At 43.0% G+C, this 15,701-nt stretch overlaps 1 protein-coding gene across 41 annotated transcripts in view; it reads right to left on the bottom strand.

Annotated features, from left to right (window-relative positions):
• LRRFIP1 (LRR binding FLII interacting protein 1) overlaps positions 1–15,701 on the bottom strand; it is a 187,176-nt gene that overhangs the window by 104,910 nt on the left and 66,565 nt on the right. For 3 of the 41 annotated variants that reach the window (XM_077448259.1, XM_077448272.1, XM_077448262.1), the window contains exon 1: positions 14,097–14,475. The exons of the other annotated variants lie outside the window; for them this stretch is intronic. In XM_077448259.1, coding sequence (XP_077304385.1) covers positions 14,097–14,141 — 45 coding nt within the window. In that variant the 5' untranslated portion in view covers positions 14,142–14,475. Of the gene's footprint in view, positions 1–14,096; positions 14,476–15,701 lie in introns of those variants that run through there. 41 annotated transcript variants of the gene reach the window in all.

The raw sequence follows: 15,701 nt of genomic DNA, 5'->3' as shown, positions 1-15,701 counted from the left end.
TTGTGAACACAAAGATTGCCCTCCAAAAGAACTTAAGCTTATGAAGTATCCCATTTTTATATTCGGTGAGTATAAAATCTTCTCTCACGAGTGAGGCTCGGCTGTGGTCCGTGGAATACAGGGGAATCACGGGCCTCCTGGTTTTTCATTGCTTACTATCTTTGCACTAAATGTAAAACCACAAGTTTTTTTTTTTTACAAATAAAAGGAGTCCTAACAGTACTGGACTACAGAGTATTATTCTTCTTGCATATACTGCTTACTACCGGAGGTGAAAGGGCCAATAAAGGAAGAACACAGAGGAGGTCTATATACACATACAGCAGTGTAGCAGTGAAGGCGCAACACCCCCTAAAGGGGAGAGCCCTCTGGTGAGTGTATTATATATATAGGAGAGCACAGAGTGAAGCACCTGCACCTAAAAGTGGAGTTCCACCCAAAAGTGGAACTTCCGCTCATTTGTTCCCCCCGATGCCACCTTTGGCAGGTATCCTGTTCCCACCTCCAGGAGCTACAGCCACAGCTGTTGACAGCCACATCTATTATATTTGCACTTGTCACTTTATTGAAAGGGTTGTTGTTTTTTTTTTACCTACACATTGTTGTATATACATGTACAGAGGTCACATTACAGCACTTTAATAGAATCCCAGAGCAGCACCACATCCACCTTTAACCCTTTCCGCTTATACTAGTCAGACCCTATCTAGGTAGGTGTCACGGTGGAGGCAGCAGCTTTCTTCAGAAAAGGATTTTCCATCAGCGCAGAGCAACACTTACTATTTGACATGAACATTAATGTCATCTCAATGTTAGTCTGTAGGGTTCAATATTGAGTTGGCCCACCCTTTGCAGCTATAACAGCTTCAACTCTTCTGGGAAGGCTGTCCACAAAGTTTAGGAGTGTGTCTATGGGAATGTTTGACCATTCTTCCAGAAGCACATTTGTGAGGTCAGGCACTGATGTGGATGAGAAGGCCTGGCTCACAGTCTCCACTCTAATTCATCCCAAAGGTGTTCTATATGGTTGGGGTCAGGACTCTGTAGAGGCCAGTCAAACTCCTCCACCCCAAACCCGCTCATCCATGTCTTTATGCATCTTGCTTTGTGCAATGGTGTGCAGTCATATTGGAATAGGAAGTTGTCCCCAAACTGTTCCCACAAAGTTGGGAACATGAATTTGTCCAAAATGTCTTGGTATGCTGATGCCTTAAGAGTTCCCTTAAATGGAACTAACTATTGGAATTCAACTCCTGAAAAACAACCCCACACGTAATCCCCCTCCACCAAATGATTTGGACCAGTGCACAAAGCAAGGTCCATAAAGACCTGGATCTTGGGAATAAACAAACAATGCTGCATCTTTGGTGTCCATAGGAGGAGTAGCACCCCCTCATTGGAGCCCCATTTTTGGCATCAGTGGGAAGAATTCCGATCTTTCAAATGGTATCCAGTGGGGGTAAATATGTCCCATTGTAGGCATTAGTGGATGAAAATAGTGCCCCAAGAGCCAGATAAAAGCCAGCAAAGGGCCACATCTGGCCCCCGGTCGCAGTTTGGAGACTCCTGATCTAGAGCAAGCAAACAGATCAGGAGTTCTGACTTCACTCTATAGCCAGAATTTTCAATTCATAGATTGAAAATTCAACCAGGTCAGCAGGAACTAGACGAATGTATGGCCACTCCCGTTCATTAGAATACAGTCTACTGATTGACTTTTTCAAGAACCAGCTTGTTGGTAAATTGGTAGTTTTCGTTTGATTAGACGACTGCAGAGCCGATCAATGTATTGATGGCAGGGGAGTCCCATTGTCAGAATACAATGACACGGAGGGGAGGATTCCCCAATGTATATTGAATGTGTGGATAGGGTAATCGGTTCAGTTTTTATACTTAACAAAAAAAAAAAAAAAACAGAACCATGTACGGACAAGGATAACTTTCTCATGTTCATCAAGAAAAAGAAGCAGCCAGCAACTCAATAACATCAAGCGTATTTATTGTAAAGCCTGTGACTATTCAGTGGCAGACGCATTTCGGCAATAACTCTCTCATCACTGAAACACGTCCGCCGCTGACTGTAGTCACTGTGAAGGCTTTACAATAAATACGCTTGATGTTATGGAGTTGCTGGCTGCTTCCTTTTCTTGATGACTGTTGGTGTGGGAGAACACCTCGGCTAGGACACCCTGACTGCAAACTCCCAAAGTAAGAATGTTTCCCACTGTTCTGAGCCATACAACCTTTAAATTTAACTTTCTAATGTGGTAGACAACTCATTCATGGATCAAAATTCAGCCAGTTTAGCAGCAACTGGATGAATTTTGATGTATGGCATTGTGGTTGTACAGGCATAGATCTATCAATCAACTACCCTATCAGTTTTTCTCTGCTCGATCAGTGCTGCAGGTTGTAACCTACAACACCGCTCAGTGTAATCCATTGGCAGGAAGGTTTCCCCGCTGTTAAAACAATAACAGACTTGATCAAGTGTGTAGATGGGGGGGTCCCTCCCCTCTGAGCTATTATATTCTAACACGCTGGTTGAAAAAAAAAAAAAAAAAAAACTGTCATCTTTGGGCTGCTTTAGGAGACCTTAAATTGTTATACAAGATCTATGCAACCAATGTGTCTGATAAGAAGAGCTATTTGTCCCGAATCACAGCAACTGTACTTCCACATTAATTTCCTGACTGTAAATTTCCATTGCAGGTTGTTTTGTTGCTATGAAACAATACAGACAGTTCTTATCTGTTGGAAACCCGGATGATTGTTACATGTGAAGCTCAAATAATTTGGTACTGTAGAGAATGTCAGTGACTCAAATGCTCAGGCCCCACTTACAAAAGGTACACTACATTTCTGCAGGAAACACATCATATCCTCACTTCCAGTCAGAAGCAGCACAATATAACTAGCGACAACACACATGCACCAGTTTTAGATCTCTAAGTCTGTCCCTCTGGCTATTTTTTTTTTTTTCTTTTTTTTTAACACCTAGAGGACAATTTACTAAAGGCAAATATACTGCACACTTTTGCATTTTTGCATTTTGCATTTTGCATTTGCTCTAGGATCTGAGGGAAAGCTCTGCTAGTTTCTATCATGCAATCATGTAAACAAAAATGCTGTTTTTTTTATTTTACTTGCATGTGATTGAGCATTCTTTGCAAAGTGAAGCTTTACCCAATTTACTAAGCTCTGGAGCAAGTAGAACTTACAGTGCACAGTATATTTGCCTTTAGTAAATCAACCCTCTAATCTGGCACTCGGCATGATTTATGGTTTCTAGGTACATGAACAGGGGGACGGAGGGGTGATGATCACTTGTTAAAAAGTGTACCTCCATCCAAAACCTTCTATTTTTGGATAGAGTAGGGGGTTAGACAGCAATGCCAGGTTTTTATTGCCACCTGTGTCCCTGGGGTGATGCATTCTCTTGATTTGTTCTGGTGACCATTATTGCCATACACAAAGTGAGGGGAAAAAAAACCCTATCGCGCCCCCCCCCCCCCCCCCACACACTTTATACAGATTGCTACTTCTTGTTATGTCTCCATGAGAGTAAGTGAAGGAATACTTCCTTGGATTCTAACCCTTTTCCAATTCTATCAGAATAAAAAAAAAAAAAAAAAAATAAAGAAATGGGAAGGGGGCAGGCGTTTCTACACTCTAAAAAGGTAGCCATAGATACAAATTGCCTGACCCCATCAAGTCTCCCACATAGTCTCCCACCTACTGTAAACTGTATGCGAGGTCAGGGAGTTGGCAGGGTCGCAGCTGTCAGACATCTGGAAAATTCTCACCCCCCCCCCTTTAACTGAAGCATTAAAAAGATGTAAATGTAGACAAAGTGTGCCAAGGTAAAAAAATATACATACATATATATATATATATATTTTCTAGTTTAGAATAGTTGGAATGGATTAGAATGAGGAGTACTGAGCATCAATAAGCACACAACAACCACCAATGTTATGAGGGAAAACACCACTGACCTGCAACATTAAAAAGGAGACACACACCACCAAGCACCAGCAAAGGAATTCCTGACCTCTCATATCTGCAAGATGTTCTGTGCAATAAATAGCCCCGACTCCTGCACTGTATACACATACATATACATTTGCTAAACGAAACAATTCGGATTCAAAACGGTTGGCGTTTTTACTCTTAGATAGTAAAAAATAAAGTGATTATTAAATGTCACCAAATATAAGCTCCGTCTTAAAAATCAATATAAAATTAATTTGGGTAGCAGAGTAACTGTCAGTCAAACTACAACAGCACTGAAAACTGAAAAATGGCCTGGTAATAAAGGGGTACATTCAGGCTAGCACTCAAGTGATTAATTTGTTCATTAGAAAAAGAGAGGTTTTGTTATCCTTTAGTCCTGGTTCACATTGGTGCAATGTGGGAAACCTTGCGATTCAGTGCGGGTTCCCGCATTGAACCTGAATCAGACACACTGGTTCAGACTGACGAACCGCTAGGGGTGTTAATGTAAAGTTAATGACACCCCCAGATCAGTTAGCAGATCGCAGTGTAGGGCTGCAACTAACGATTTTCATAATCAATTAGCTAGCTGATTATGGTTTTGATTAATCGGTTAATAATCTTAAAAAAAAAAAAAAGTGTGGTGTATAATTTAGTTAATATGTAAAGTTTAAAAAAAAAGGCAATTTATTCTTAAATAGCTCTATGCAGTGGTAAATCTAAATAACCAACTATATTGCTAGGGAGCAAAATCTCTGAGAATGACAGAAGAGATATACTGTATATACTATTAGAAGGTTGAATCTGGTAAATATCAGTTAGACTGTTTTGCAGATTTTCAAACAGAACTGTAATATACAAAAACAATGTCTTCCTTCAAATAAAAATGTAAATTTAAGAACAATCGTTCGACTTTCTAATTGTTAGTGGGGGTCAAATCGATGTTGGTTTACAACCACAGTGATGGGAAAATTTAGAAATAGAAAACTTCTTGGTCAAAGGAATTTTTAGAACGTGTATGTGGTTTTCGTTCAGAAATTACATTAATTTTTAAAACAGAATGTTAAAAGCAAGTGACATTTTCAAACAAAATTCTCATTCAGTGAATGTAAAAATATTTTTCGCATGAATATCCTTGTCTGAAAATTGATCCGTGTGGCCAGCATAATGCTCAGTACACTTCCATGCAGTTTGCTTTTGATCTGATTTTGCTGTGCGTTTTGATTTTTGGGCACGCAATTTTGCTTTTTTTTTTATTTATTTATTTTTTTTGCCAATTTGTTGGGCAGATTAAAAACCACAAATTGCTGCAAAAACGCATTACATGCTTTTCTTCAGCTTCCCCATTGAAGTATATTGAACCAAAAAAAAGCACTGTTTTTGTGTTGAAAAGTCTTTGACCCTTTCCAAATATGCAGCAGTTGAAAAAAAAAAAGCATAGGATGTTACAGTATCCCATAGGAAACCATGTTTAATAAACTGTAGTGGGTTTCTGCAAAAAGCACCAAAAAACATAGGTGTGATCCAGGACTTACACGTTTAGTAACATTATCAAGGGAAAAAAAAAAAAAAAAATGAAATGAGGCCTTTATAGTACAAAAAGGAGCAAATAATCGCTACTGTAAGGGTTCCTTCTCTTTACTGTGGAACAGCAAAATATTTACAGTAGCGATTTGCTCTTTTTGTACTATAAAGGACACATTTTTTGTATTTTTTAATCCCATTATGTTACTGGCCGATTTATTTGATTACTATTTTCATAATCGATTCATTTCATAATCAATTAGTTGTCGATCAATTCGTTGTTTCATCCCCATCGCAGTGCGAACTGCAAAATGGTGCATGAATCGGATCACATAGGTGTGGACACCCATGCAATCCAATTCCAGTCCGGACCAAAAAAAAGGGTCCTGCGCCATTCAGGTGTGAATGCGATGCGATCTCAGCCATAGTGTTTGTATGGCTGAATTTGCATCGCACAAGTGTGAACCCAGCCTAAGGCCCCTTTCACACGGGACGGATCAGTAATGATCCGCCCCGTGATGATCCGCTCGCTCAGCGGGGATCGCTCCGTTGTCCCCGGTGAGCTGGCTGTGGACAGGGCGGTCTCCGCACACTGTGCAGGGACCGCCCTGTCAGCTCTCCGCTCTCCTCTATGGGGGATCGGATGAGCACGGACCGTCTGTCCGTGTTCATCCGATCCGCTCTACAGACGGATAGAAAAATAGGATTTTCCTCCGTCTGCAGAATCGGACAGTAGCGGAGGCGGATGAAATTGGGTGTCTGCGGATGTTCATCCGCAGACACCCGCTATCCCATAGGGATGAATGTATGCCCGTATTTCATCCACAAACGGATGGATGAAATACGGACATATCGTCCGCATGTGTGAAAGGGGCCTTATATATAATCTCGTCTTGTCTGGATTGCTTATTAGTTCCTAAACTATAATATATATTTGTATGATATCTTACAAAGCTTGTTTCTTACTGGGATTCATAAATTTTATGAGCAAAACTGAAAAAGCAGTACCAACTGTACTCCACCCAGAACAGCCAAAGTCATGTGCCGACATATGGATATTTGTAGTTGCCATTCTGCTCTTGCAAGAAGAACACAGCAGTCCTGCAGGTCACACCTTATTTTATTGTCTTATTCCATTCTATTTTTATGTCTTGGTTTTGGTTTAGGCCTCATGCACACTGGCAGTACTGAATTTAGCTTTTAAGGCGCAGGAGAAATGATCTGGGGAAATAAACAGCTTTTATTCCTTCCAGGTCACTTTCTTCTACTAGTGTCCGTTCACACCAAAGTGGTTCAGGATATCAGTGTTCTTTGCACATTTCCCACATCGCGTTCAAAATGTACTGGGTGTGGGAGCTGCTGCAGGTGTCACTGTATTCTTAACACCGCAAAAGCAGTGCATCTGCCTGCAACAGATTGTATGGTACCACAGTACCACGTGATCCAGCTGCAGCGCATACTTTTGGTATCGGTGCAACCCTAGACACTAGTGTACATGATCTTATAGAATTTATACAACAGTATATAAAACCACAGTCCCAAAAAAAAAACAAAAAAAAAAAACGTAAAGTTGGTTTTGCACAGAGCAGCCCGGATCCTCCTCTTCTCAGGTCCCTCTTTGCTGCTTCTGGCCCCTCCTGTCGAGTGCCACCACAGCAAGCAGCAGCTCTGTTTGTCTATTCAGACACAAAGTTGCCATTTGGCCCTGCCCCCTCTCTCCCACGATTTGCTAATTGACTGACAGGCACGGGAGCCAATCGCGCAGCTTCTTCATCTCAGCCAAAGAAATGGCCGAGAGCAACGCTGGACAGAGAGGGGCTCAGTTAAAGAGGAAGTAAACCCTGATGGGTTTACTTCCTCTTTCATTCCCTGCAAAGGCAAAGCATAATGGACTACTATGCATCGCATAGTAGTCCATTATGTGTCACTTACCTGACACAGGAGCGAGAGAAGTCACCGCTGTCCCCTGTAGTCTGGCGCATCCATCTTCTCGGTGGGGTCTCGCAGCTCCGCCGCTGTCATTCGGCAAAGCCGCAATGACATCACTCCCGCGCATGCGCACGGGAGCCGACCCGCGCGACATCTTCGTCATTGACGATGCCGCGCTCAGTGCGCCTCTGTCTACGGCGCATGGTGCCTGTCTTCGGGCAAATATCTCCTAAACCGTATAGGTTTAGGAGATACTCTTGGACCTACAGGTAAGCCTTAATCTATATATATCTATATATACCTGGCATTACTGTGCAAGCAACAATTTCATGACTGTCACCCCTCAGGCAACCCTAGTCCTTAGCCCAGGTCAAAGATGAGGACCTTCAATACAAAATGAACAAAGATGGTACCTTTTGGGGAGATAAACAATGAAGGCATTGTCAGGGGGAATACTACTATCTATGACATGTGATATATACCAGGGGGGAAACACCTGCACTTCAGCATGCATGTAAAATATGATACTGAAAGGTTTGTATGCTGTAAAACTAGCACATGTAGTAAAATAATTGTATTGCTGATCCTAAATTCAGTTGCTGATAATAAAACAAATGAATTACTAAAACACGTATTCGCAAAACTGAGTTAATCAGATGTACTAAACAACTGCAGAACTTATGAAGCGGATGTAGTAAAAGCAGTTTGAATTTGACTACATGACTCTACATAGACTTTCCACTATCTCTGTACAAGGAAACTGATGCAGTGACAGCTTCCTGTTACTCAAGCGATGACACCGCCAGAAAGCAGTAGTAGAGAAAAGCCACAGACTGCACATCAAGACAGCATCTTTTACAAAAATAAAGCTTCAGCCACATGTGCATTTTTACATGGAGAGAGTAAAAAATATTTTTGGGTGCAGTGTATAAAAATCAATGACAGGCTGATATACATAGTAGCGGTACACTCTTCGGAGCAGTATTCAGGGACGTATGACCCAAATGTTGAATTTCTGCACTCGGGGGGAATATACATCTCTGAACACATAGGGCCCTAAAGACAAGTACCGCTCTGAACAATGGCAAGCTGCTGTATGTGTGCATCGGTTATTAATACATGCATTTGGCTGTATGGTGTACGGCCGAAACAACGAATCGATTATGAAATTAATCGATTACTATTTTCATAATCGATTAATCGCCCACTAATATAATGGGGTTAAAAAAACTAAAATTAGCCCTTTATAGTACAAAAAGAGCAAATTGCTACTGTAAAGATATTACTTTCACTGTCCCATAGTAAAAAATGAACCCCTTACAGTAGTGATTATTTGCTCTTTTTGTACTAATTTTAGTTTTTTTAACCCCATTATGTTACTAAACATCTGAGGCCTGGGTCACACCTCTGTTTTTTGGTGCTTTTTGCAGAAACACACTACAATTCATTTACATGGTTTTCTATGGGACACGTTCACATCCATGATTTTTTTTCAGCTGCTGCGTATTTGGAAAATACAAGGACCTTTTTTTTAAGGCAAAACGGTGCTATTTTTTTTTTTTTTTTGGGTCCATATACTTCAATGAAGAAGCTGCAGAAAAGCATGTAATAATGAGTCTTTGCGGCAATTTGTGTTTTTTAATCTGCCCAACAACAAATTGGCCCATAAAAATGTAAAAATGCAGATCGTAGCAAAAAAAATTTCTTTTTTAAAAGGTTACTAACCGATTAATCGAAATAATAATCGACCAACTAATCGATTATGAAAATAATTGGTAGTTGCAGCCCTAGTATGGTGAAGCCTTGGCCTCCCTTGTGCCCCAAAAATGCCCAGTTTTTATGCTGTATGAGACAAACCGCCTGTGTACACCAGCCCTAGCAGGTGCTCTGCACTGCAGTGATAATAAAACATCAGTGTTGTGCAGCAACCCACCACTACATATCAGATTTCATGTCTTGACCTGACTGATGGGAACGGAATTATTTCAAATTGTATCCGCCAATCCAGGTTTAGGTAAAATGAGGCTGTAACTGGTCCTGGACTGTTCATATTCTGTTGGAGATGTCATCTGTCAGAACAAGAGAATTTAAAGCAGGTGTTCACTTTTTTTTTTTTAAAGCACCTATCCTTTAACCCTAAAGACTAAGAGAACATATTTGTACCTTTCAATCATTTCTATAACAGTACTTATTCCTGTGCAGGTTTTCAGTGTCATAGTGTTAATTGTACTTGCAAAAGTCTGTCCAGTCACTTCCTATAAAAGGATGACAATGCTGCCTTCCAGGGTCTGCATGCTGAAGCTGTGTGATCTCAGCGCAATGGACTATAACGTGATCGGTTTGTGCACCCAATCGCCTCTGCAATCTCTTATTTGAACAGCATACCACTAACATGAACTTGTAGTTCTTTAGAATATCTGCAGAGAAAAGTGACATGAGGCCTGCACAGGCAATGAAAGTACTTGGGTTTTACAGCCACAATGTGTTGGAATACAAAATACATCAGAATTAGGTTAATCCCCTTCCATGGAGGTTAACCTGCAACGTCTACTTGCAAGCAAATTTGTGCGTCGCATAGGGCCAGTACATTCACTTGAATGGGCTACTCTACACTCCTTTGTCGCCCAAAAAAAAGCTCCTTTTTTGGGTGACAAGCTTCACGCGATTTTGGAAAGCGCAGTTTGACAACTGTTGTACCGTCCTGTAGCGTGACAATCACAGCAGAATCTCAGTGGGCTTGGGGTGCCATTAAGGGATAATGGCACCCAGACGTGTGCTGCACATTGTGCAGGGATCGCCATGTGATTTGGAATCACGGGCAGAATCGCAGCGATTTTGCCTGCAATTCCAAGTCATGAAGTGTAAATGGAACCTAAAAAAAAAAAAGACATCCAAACGCCACAGGCAGTTTGATTGGCTTCCTGATCATGTGGTCACTGTGACTGGAACCCCATCCTACCAGCTAAAAAGTGAGCAGGAGATGTCAGTGATAGCTTGGTCACAGTGCTAGAGGTGTACAATTACTCTATCAGCACAGAACAGCAACACTGTGTGCATATAAATGGCAGAATATTGGTCCATCCCAGTGCTAAGCTGCCACATATATTGGGACAGTTGATGGAAATTACAAAATGCATTTAAAGGGGTTCTAAAGCCCTAAGGTTTTTTACTTTATTGCATTTTACACATTATGGTAAAAACCTTCTGTTCCCTCAGGATCCCCCCAGCCCCTCCTTTTTCTTACCAGAGTCCAATCCGATCCACCGATGAGCACAAGAGTAGCAGCTCTCGCCGCCATCTCCCTGCTCACTGGGCAGATTGATAGCAGCAGGGGTCATTGGCTCCTGCTGCTGTCAAACAAATTCTATGACGAAGGAGCAGAAGGTGGGGCTGAGCCACCTGCTCCGTGTCAATAGACGCAGACAGGGCCACTCAGGGGCAAGAATGCACGGTGTCCAAATGGCTTTCCGTGGGGACTACCGCCAAAGAACGCCAGCAGGGGACCCCAGAGGAAAAGCATTGCACACAGCAGGTAAGTATAACATGTTTGTTATACTAATAAAAAAGGTGGTTTAATGCCACTTTAACTTCTCCCCACCACCCAGCCCTTTAGGAGATTCTAAATGTTGGGTGGCAGAGGCAGGCATTTCAGTCATGTGAATACTGTGATTGGCTGTCACAGCGATCAAATGATTGGAAAGCTCCCAATCTTAAGTATGCATTAGGAGCAAAAAGAATTTAAAAAAAAAAAAAAAAACAGTATGCATTAGGAGCTTTCCGGCCTCTCGTCGTTAAAGCCCACCTGCCAACAGGATACATGAGCATGTCGGTGGGAAGAGGTTAAGGCTCGGTTCACACAGTACGTGGCACGACTTGCAGCATCGCGACCTGCACACGATCAGCGGCGACTTGCAAAACGACTTCTGTATAGAAGTCAATGCAAGTCGCCCGAAGTCGCCGCAAAAGTAGTACAGGAACCTTTTTTCTAAGTCGGAGCGGCTTGAGTCGCTCCTATTAGAACGGTTCCATAGTACAGAATGGAGCGCGACTTGTCAGGCGGCGAAGTCGCCTGGACAAGTCGCCCCTGTGTGAACCGAGCCTAAGGGGGAAAAAAGCAATCATGCAGAGCTAACTGCAGTGTTAATTTCAGCGACTAAAACATTTTAGTTGACTAAATGAATACTATTTTAGACTATTAAAAAAACGACTAAAACAATTGCAGAAGACTAAAATGCCATTTTAGTCCTAAGACTAAAACTAAATCGAAAATTTGCTGCCAAAATGAACACTGGCTACCTGAGCTCAAAGTATATGTAAACACTAACTCTGCTGCGTTTGAAGCGTCTAATCAGATTCTGGATGCACAGAATTTTATTTTGTCTAAGCCCAGTGAAACTGACTGCACATAAATGCAGGTAAATACTCAATGTGAATGACACCATTGAACATGCATTTATATGTGTATAGAAATGTCCTCTAAAAGCACCCAAATGCAGGTCCAACACTGCCAGTGTGAATGAGGCATTAAGGAAAAGAAAAAAAAAAAAAAAGACTAAAATGAAAACGAATGCAGCAATCGTATCCAAGGACCAGTGAGAGGGATTAGATTACATTTTTGCTCCCGAGTTTAGATACACTTGCAAGTAAACATAGTATGCGTTACTGAGGGTCTGATCATACTTTACATAGACAGATAATGAGCAGCTACCTGAGCAATTCATTCATATTTCAAGCAATCAGAAGACCTCACACTTCACTGACTCGGATCTGACAGATCACATCTGCCACAAAATCTTAAACTGGCCATACAATGCGATTGCACAATTGCTATACCGGCCTGTCAATTGTATTTTATTAATTTACCCTATAGAAAGCCATGAACTCATTTTTCAGGTATTGGGGGGGCCCTGCTAAAGTTCTTAGGGGGTAAACGGGAAGAATGCCCCCTTATAGTAGAGGGCACAATGCCCCCCCTAGGGCTCCTTTCAACTAGCAATTCTCTCTGAAAAATTACCCTGCGTCCAGATCGCTCTTCAAAAAAAAATATGAGACAGACAGGAAGGGGGCGTTTTATCACCTTCTCATCTTTTAACCCCCTAAATGTCACACTCCCCACTGCAACTGTGTGCATTGCATTGTGGGGAGGCTGCAGAGTGCCCCTATTCACTTGAAAGGGTCATATTTGGTGGGTGGTCTTGCTGCAGCGTGTGCACACCCCCAGCCACTGTCTTTCCAGCTAAGGCTCCATTCACACATGCAATATGTCATGCAACTTTGGACAAGTCACTCCCCATGTTTTCCAATGATACCCATTCATATATGTCCAACTGTTAGCCCCCCGGTTAGATTGGAGAAACTGGTCATACCATTTGACAGGTCAAACGGCACGACAAATTGCACCCTATTGTTGGCAATGGCCATATTCAAATCAATGAGACACAGACTTTGCAGTGCCGCATCAATTTAAAAAAGTCGTTCCTGCACTCATTTTGGCAATTTTCGGTATGACTTAAATAGACATCTGTACATGAAGCAGCAAAGATGTCTTCAAAGTCGCATCTGAAGTCACACCGACATGCGGCTTTGAAATTGTGCGATCTCAGATGAAGTTGCACAATTCCAATTCATTGTGAACAAATGTGCTTGAAACTTTAGGACCATAGACTTCAATGTTAACCCTCAAAAAATGCATGAAATTTGTACCTGAATGTTATACAAAGCAAGAGTTGACAATTATAGCTAGTCAAAGCCTTATCCAAGTTGCACCCATCCAAAGTTGGACTTCAAAGTCAGCACAACTTCAGAGTCGTACTTGCGACTTGAGATCCGACTTGTGAGACTCCCAAGTGGTGTGACATGTGAAATCCCATGTTAGTCAATGAGAGCTGTGTTAACACTACTGAATAGTGATGAGCTCCGGAGTGTTCGCACTGCCCATGTGCAGAGCCCGCCAGGAAGTCGGCGCTGCGCTGATCAAGGCAGCGAGACATTGTCCCGACGCGCGGCTGCACAGATCTGGAAATGTCTCACTGCCTGTGATTAGCGCAGTGCTGACTTCCTGGCGGGCTCTGCACATGTGCAGTGCGAACACTCCAGAGCTCATCCCTACTACTGAACTTGTTCCGACTTTAGAAAAAGGTTCCTGCACTACTTCAAGGCGACTTCTATCCGACTTGTGTCCATAGACTTTAATGGAAGTCCCCTCCAGGTCGGATCCTCGTCTATAATACTGATGTCATTTGGATCTGACATTACAGGAAGAATACCCAGGCCTTCCCTGAAAGTCACATCAACAAATCAGCAGGCAAAGTCGCACTGCAGGTAGCAGCAGTGTGAACCGAGTCTTTCCCATACAAGTTTTTGGCACAACAGCATAAAGGTAACCCATCCACTTAAATAAGCTGTGGGAACGCACAGGTGTGAATGGGGCCCACTAAACACAGGTAGTCATTTGTATGTGGTGAGGGAGCATTACATGATGATTGTACAATCAGATTGCTGGGTGTGTGTGTGTGATCAGCACTGGGTGACGTCCCTGTATTTCCACACCACCCATAGAGACCTATAGACACTCCACTCCTCAGTGAGGCGCCCCCTGGTGGGCTCTGCCCCCCAACAACTGACCAGCACACACTCAGCTCTCTTACCACATTCTGAGCCTCCAGGCTGAGGCAGTCCGATATGTCCTGCATGGCGGCTCCTCCGGCAGCCTTCCTCTCATGTACCCCGCTCGGTCACACTCCGGGTTCAGCCGCTTAGAAGAGGATTATTCCGGGGCTGCCAGTCATGTGCCGCCCCCGGGAGGGGTGAGGGAGGCCGGGCAGGTGACTCAGTGAGGAGAGCACAGCGCACACACCGGCCGGGCAGGTGGAGGAGGTGCGGGAAGTGTGAGCACACAGGAGACGAGTTCCTCTCACGGACTCAGCACCGCCCCCTAACTGACACACAACTTCATCACATCTCCCTAACAGGAGCTCTGCCTTCTACCAACAACCTGTGTCCGAGCTTCTTTCCCCGCCACCCCCTGACTGGCCGACATGTGTGGGAGGTGGCTGCAGTCACATGACCCCGGCGGCTCTGGTTACTGCACGGGTCACCAGTGTGGAGAAGTTCTACCTCAGCACTGTTCTCCTTCTAGTCACTCAGCACTGTGCTCCTTCCACTCACAGACATGTTCAACGCTACAGACTGTATTATAACACTGACATACAAATAATACAAGAAGTAACCTGAACATTACAAAATAAACCCCTCAGGACCCACACCATGTATCTGAGGAACCTCATCCCCAGATGAAAAGTAAAAATCACCAACTACAAGCACTGTGGCTGCTAACTTTACCCACGTGAAGACCAGGCCTTCGCTGACACTTTTGTATACATCTGTATCAATCTTTTTATTGTTGCTATAAAATTACCTAGAACTCCCAAACATTATATATATATATATTGTTTTTTTTAAGTCACACGGCAGCAGTTTTTCAAACACAATTTTTGTGGAAAAAATACACTCTTTTAAATTTTAATGCAAAGCAACATAATACATAACCTTTTTTTTTTTTTTTTAAATATAAGAGATGATGTTACGCCGAGTAAATAGATACCAAGCATGTCACACTTTAAAATGGCGCACGCCTGCACAGCGGCGACAAACGACGTCATTTTTACAATCCACAGGCAATGTTTTAAAAGCCATTACAGGTTACCACTTTAAATTTACAGAAGAGGTCTGGTGCTAGAATTAATGCCCATGATCTGACGTTCACGGTGATACCCCACACGTGTGAGACGATCGCTGTTTGCACGTATTCGGGACCGACGCACGCGTTTGCATTTGCACGCAGGCAAGGGGCAATTTAACCACTATCCAACCAGCGCAGGTCGATGTATGTCGGCACAATGGCATGGCTGGGCAAACGGGCATACAGGTGCGTCCCTTTAAATCGCAGCATTGTGGGCGCGCCTGCTGCGTACTCCGTGACCATGCCCACAGGTCCCGCAGACTCGATATCTGTCAGGGAGCAGAAGAATGGGGAGATGCCTTTGTAAACAAGGCATTTCCCCATTTTGCCTAGTGACATGACAGAGATCTACTGCTGCCTTTGATTGGGAGTGGTGATTGCTGTCATGTCAGTGAAAGCCCACCCCCCCCCCCCACAGTTAGAATCACTCCCTAGGACACACTTAACCCCTTGATCGACCCCCTTCTCTGCCAGTGTCATTTACACAATAATCAGTGCATTTTTATAGCAC

This window comes from Lithobates pipiens, unplaced genomic scaffold (assembly GCF_037356315.1).
Source record: "Lithobates pipiens isolate NorthernLeopardFrog02 unplaced genomic scaffold, aLitPip1_a1.2 Scaffold_22, whole genome shotgun sequence".
NCBI classification, from domain to species: Eukaryota; Metazoa; Chordata; class Amphibia; order Anura; family Ranidae; genus Lithobates; species Lithobates pipiens.
Note: the sequence above shows the minus strand (reverse complement) of the source record. Positions and strands in the feature narration are given on the sequence as shown.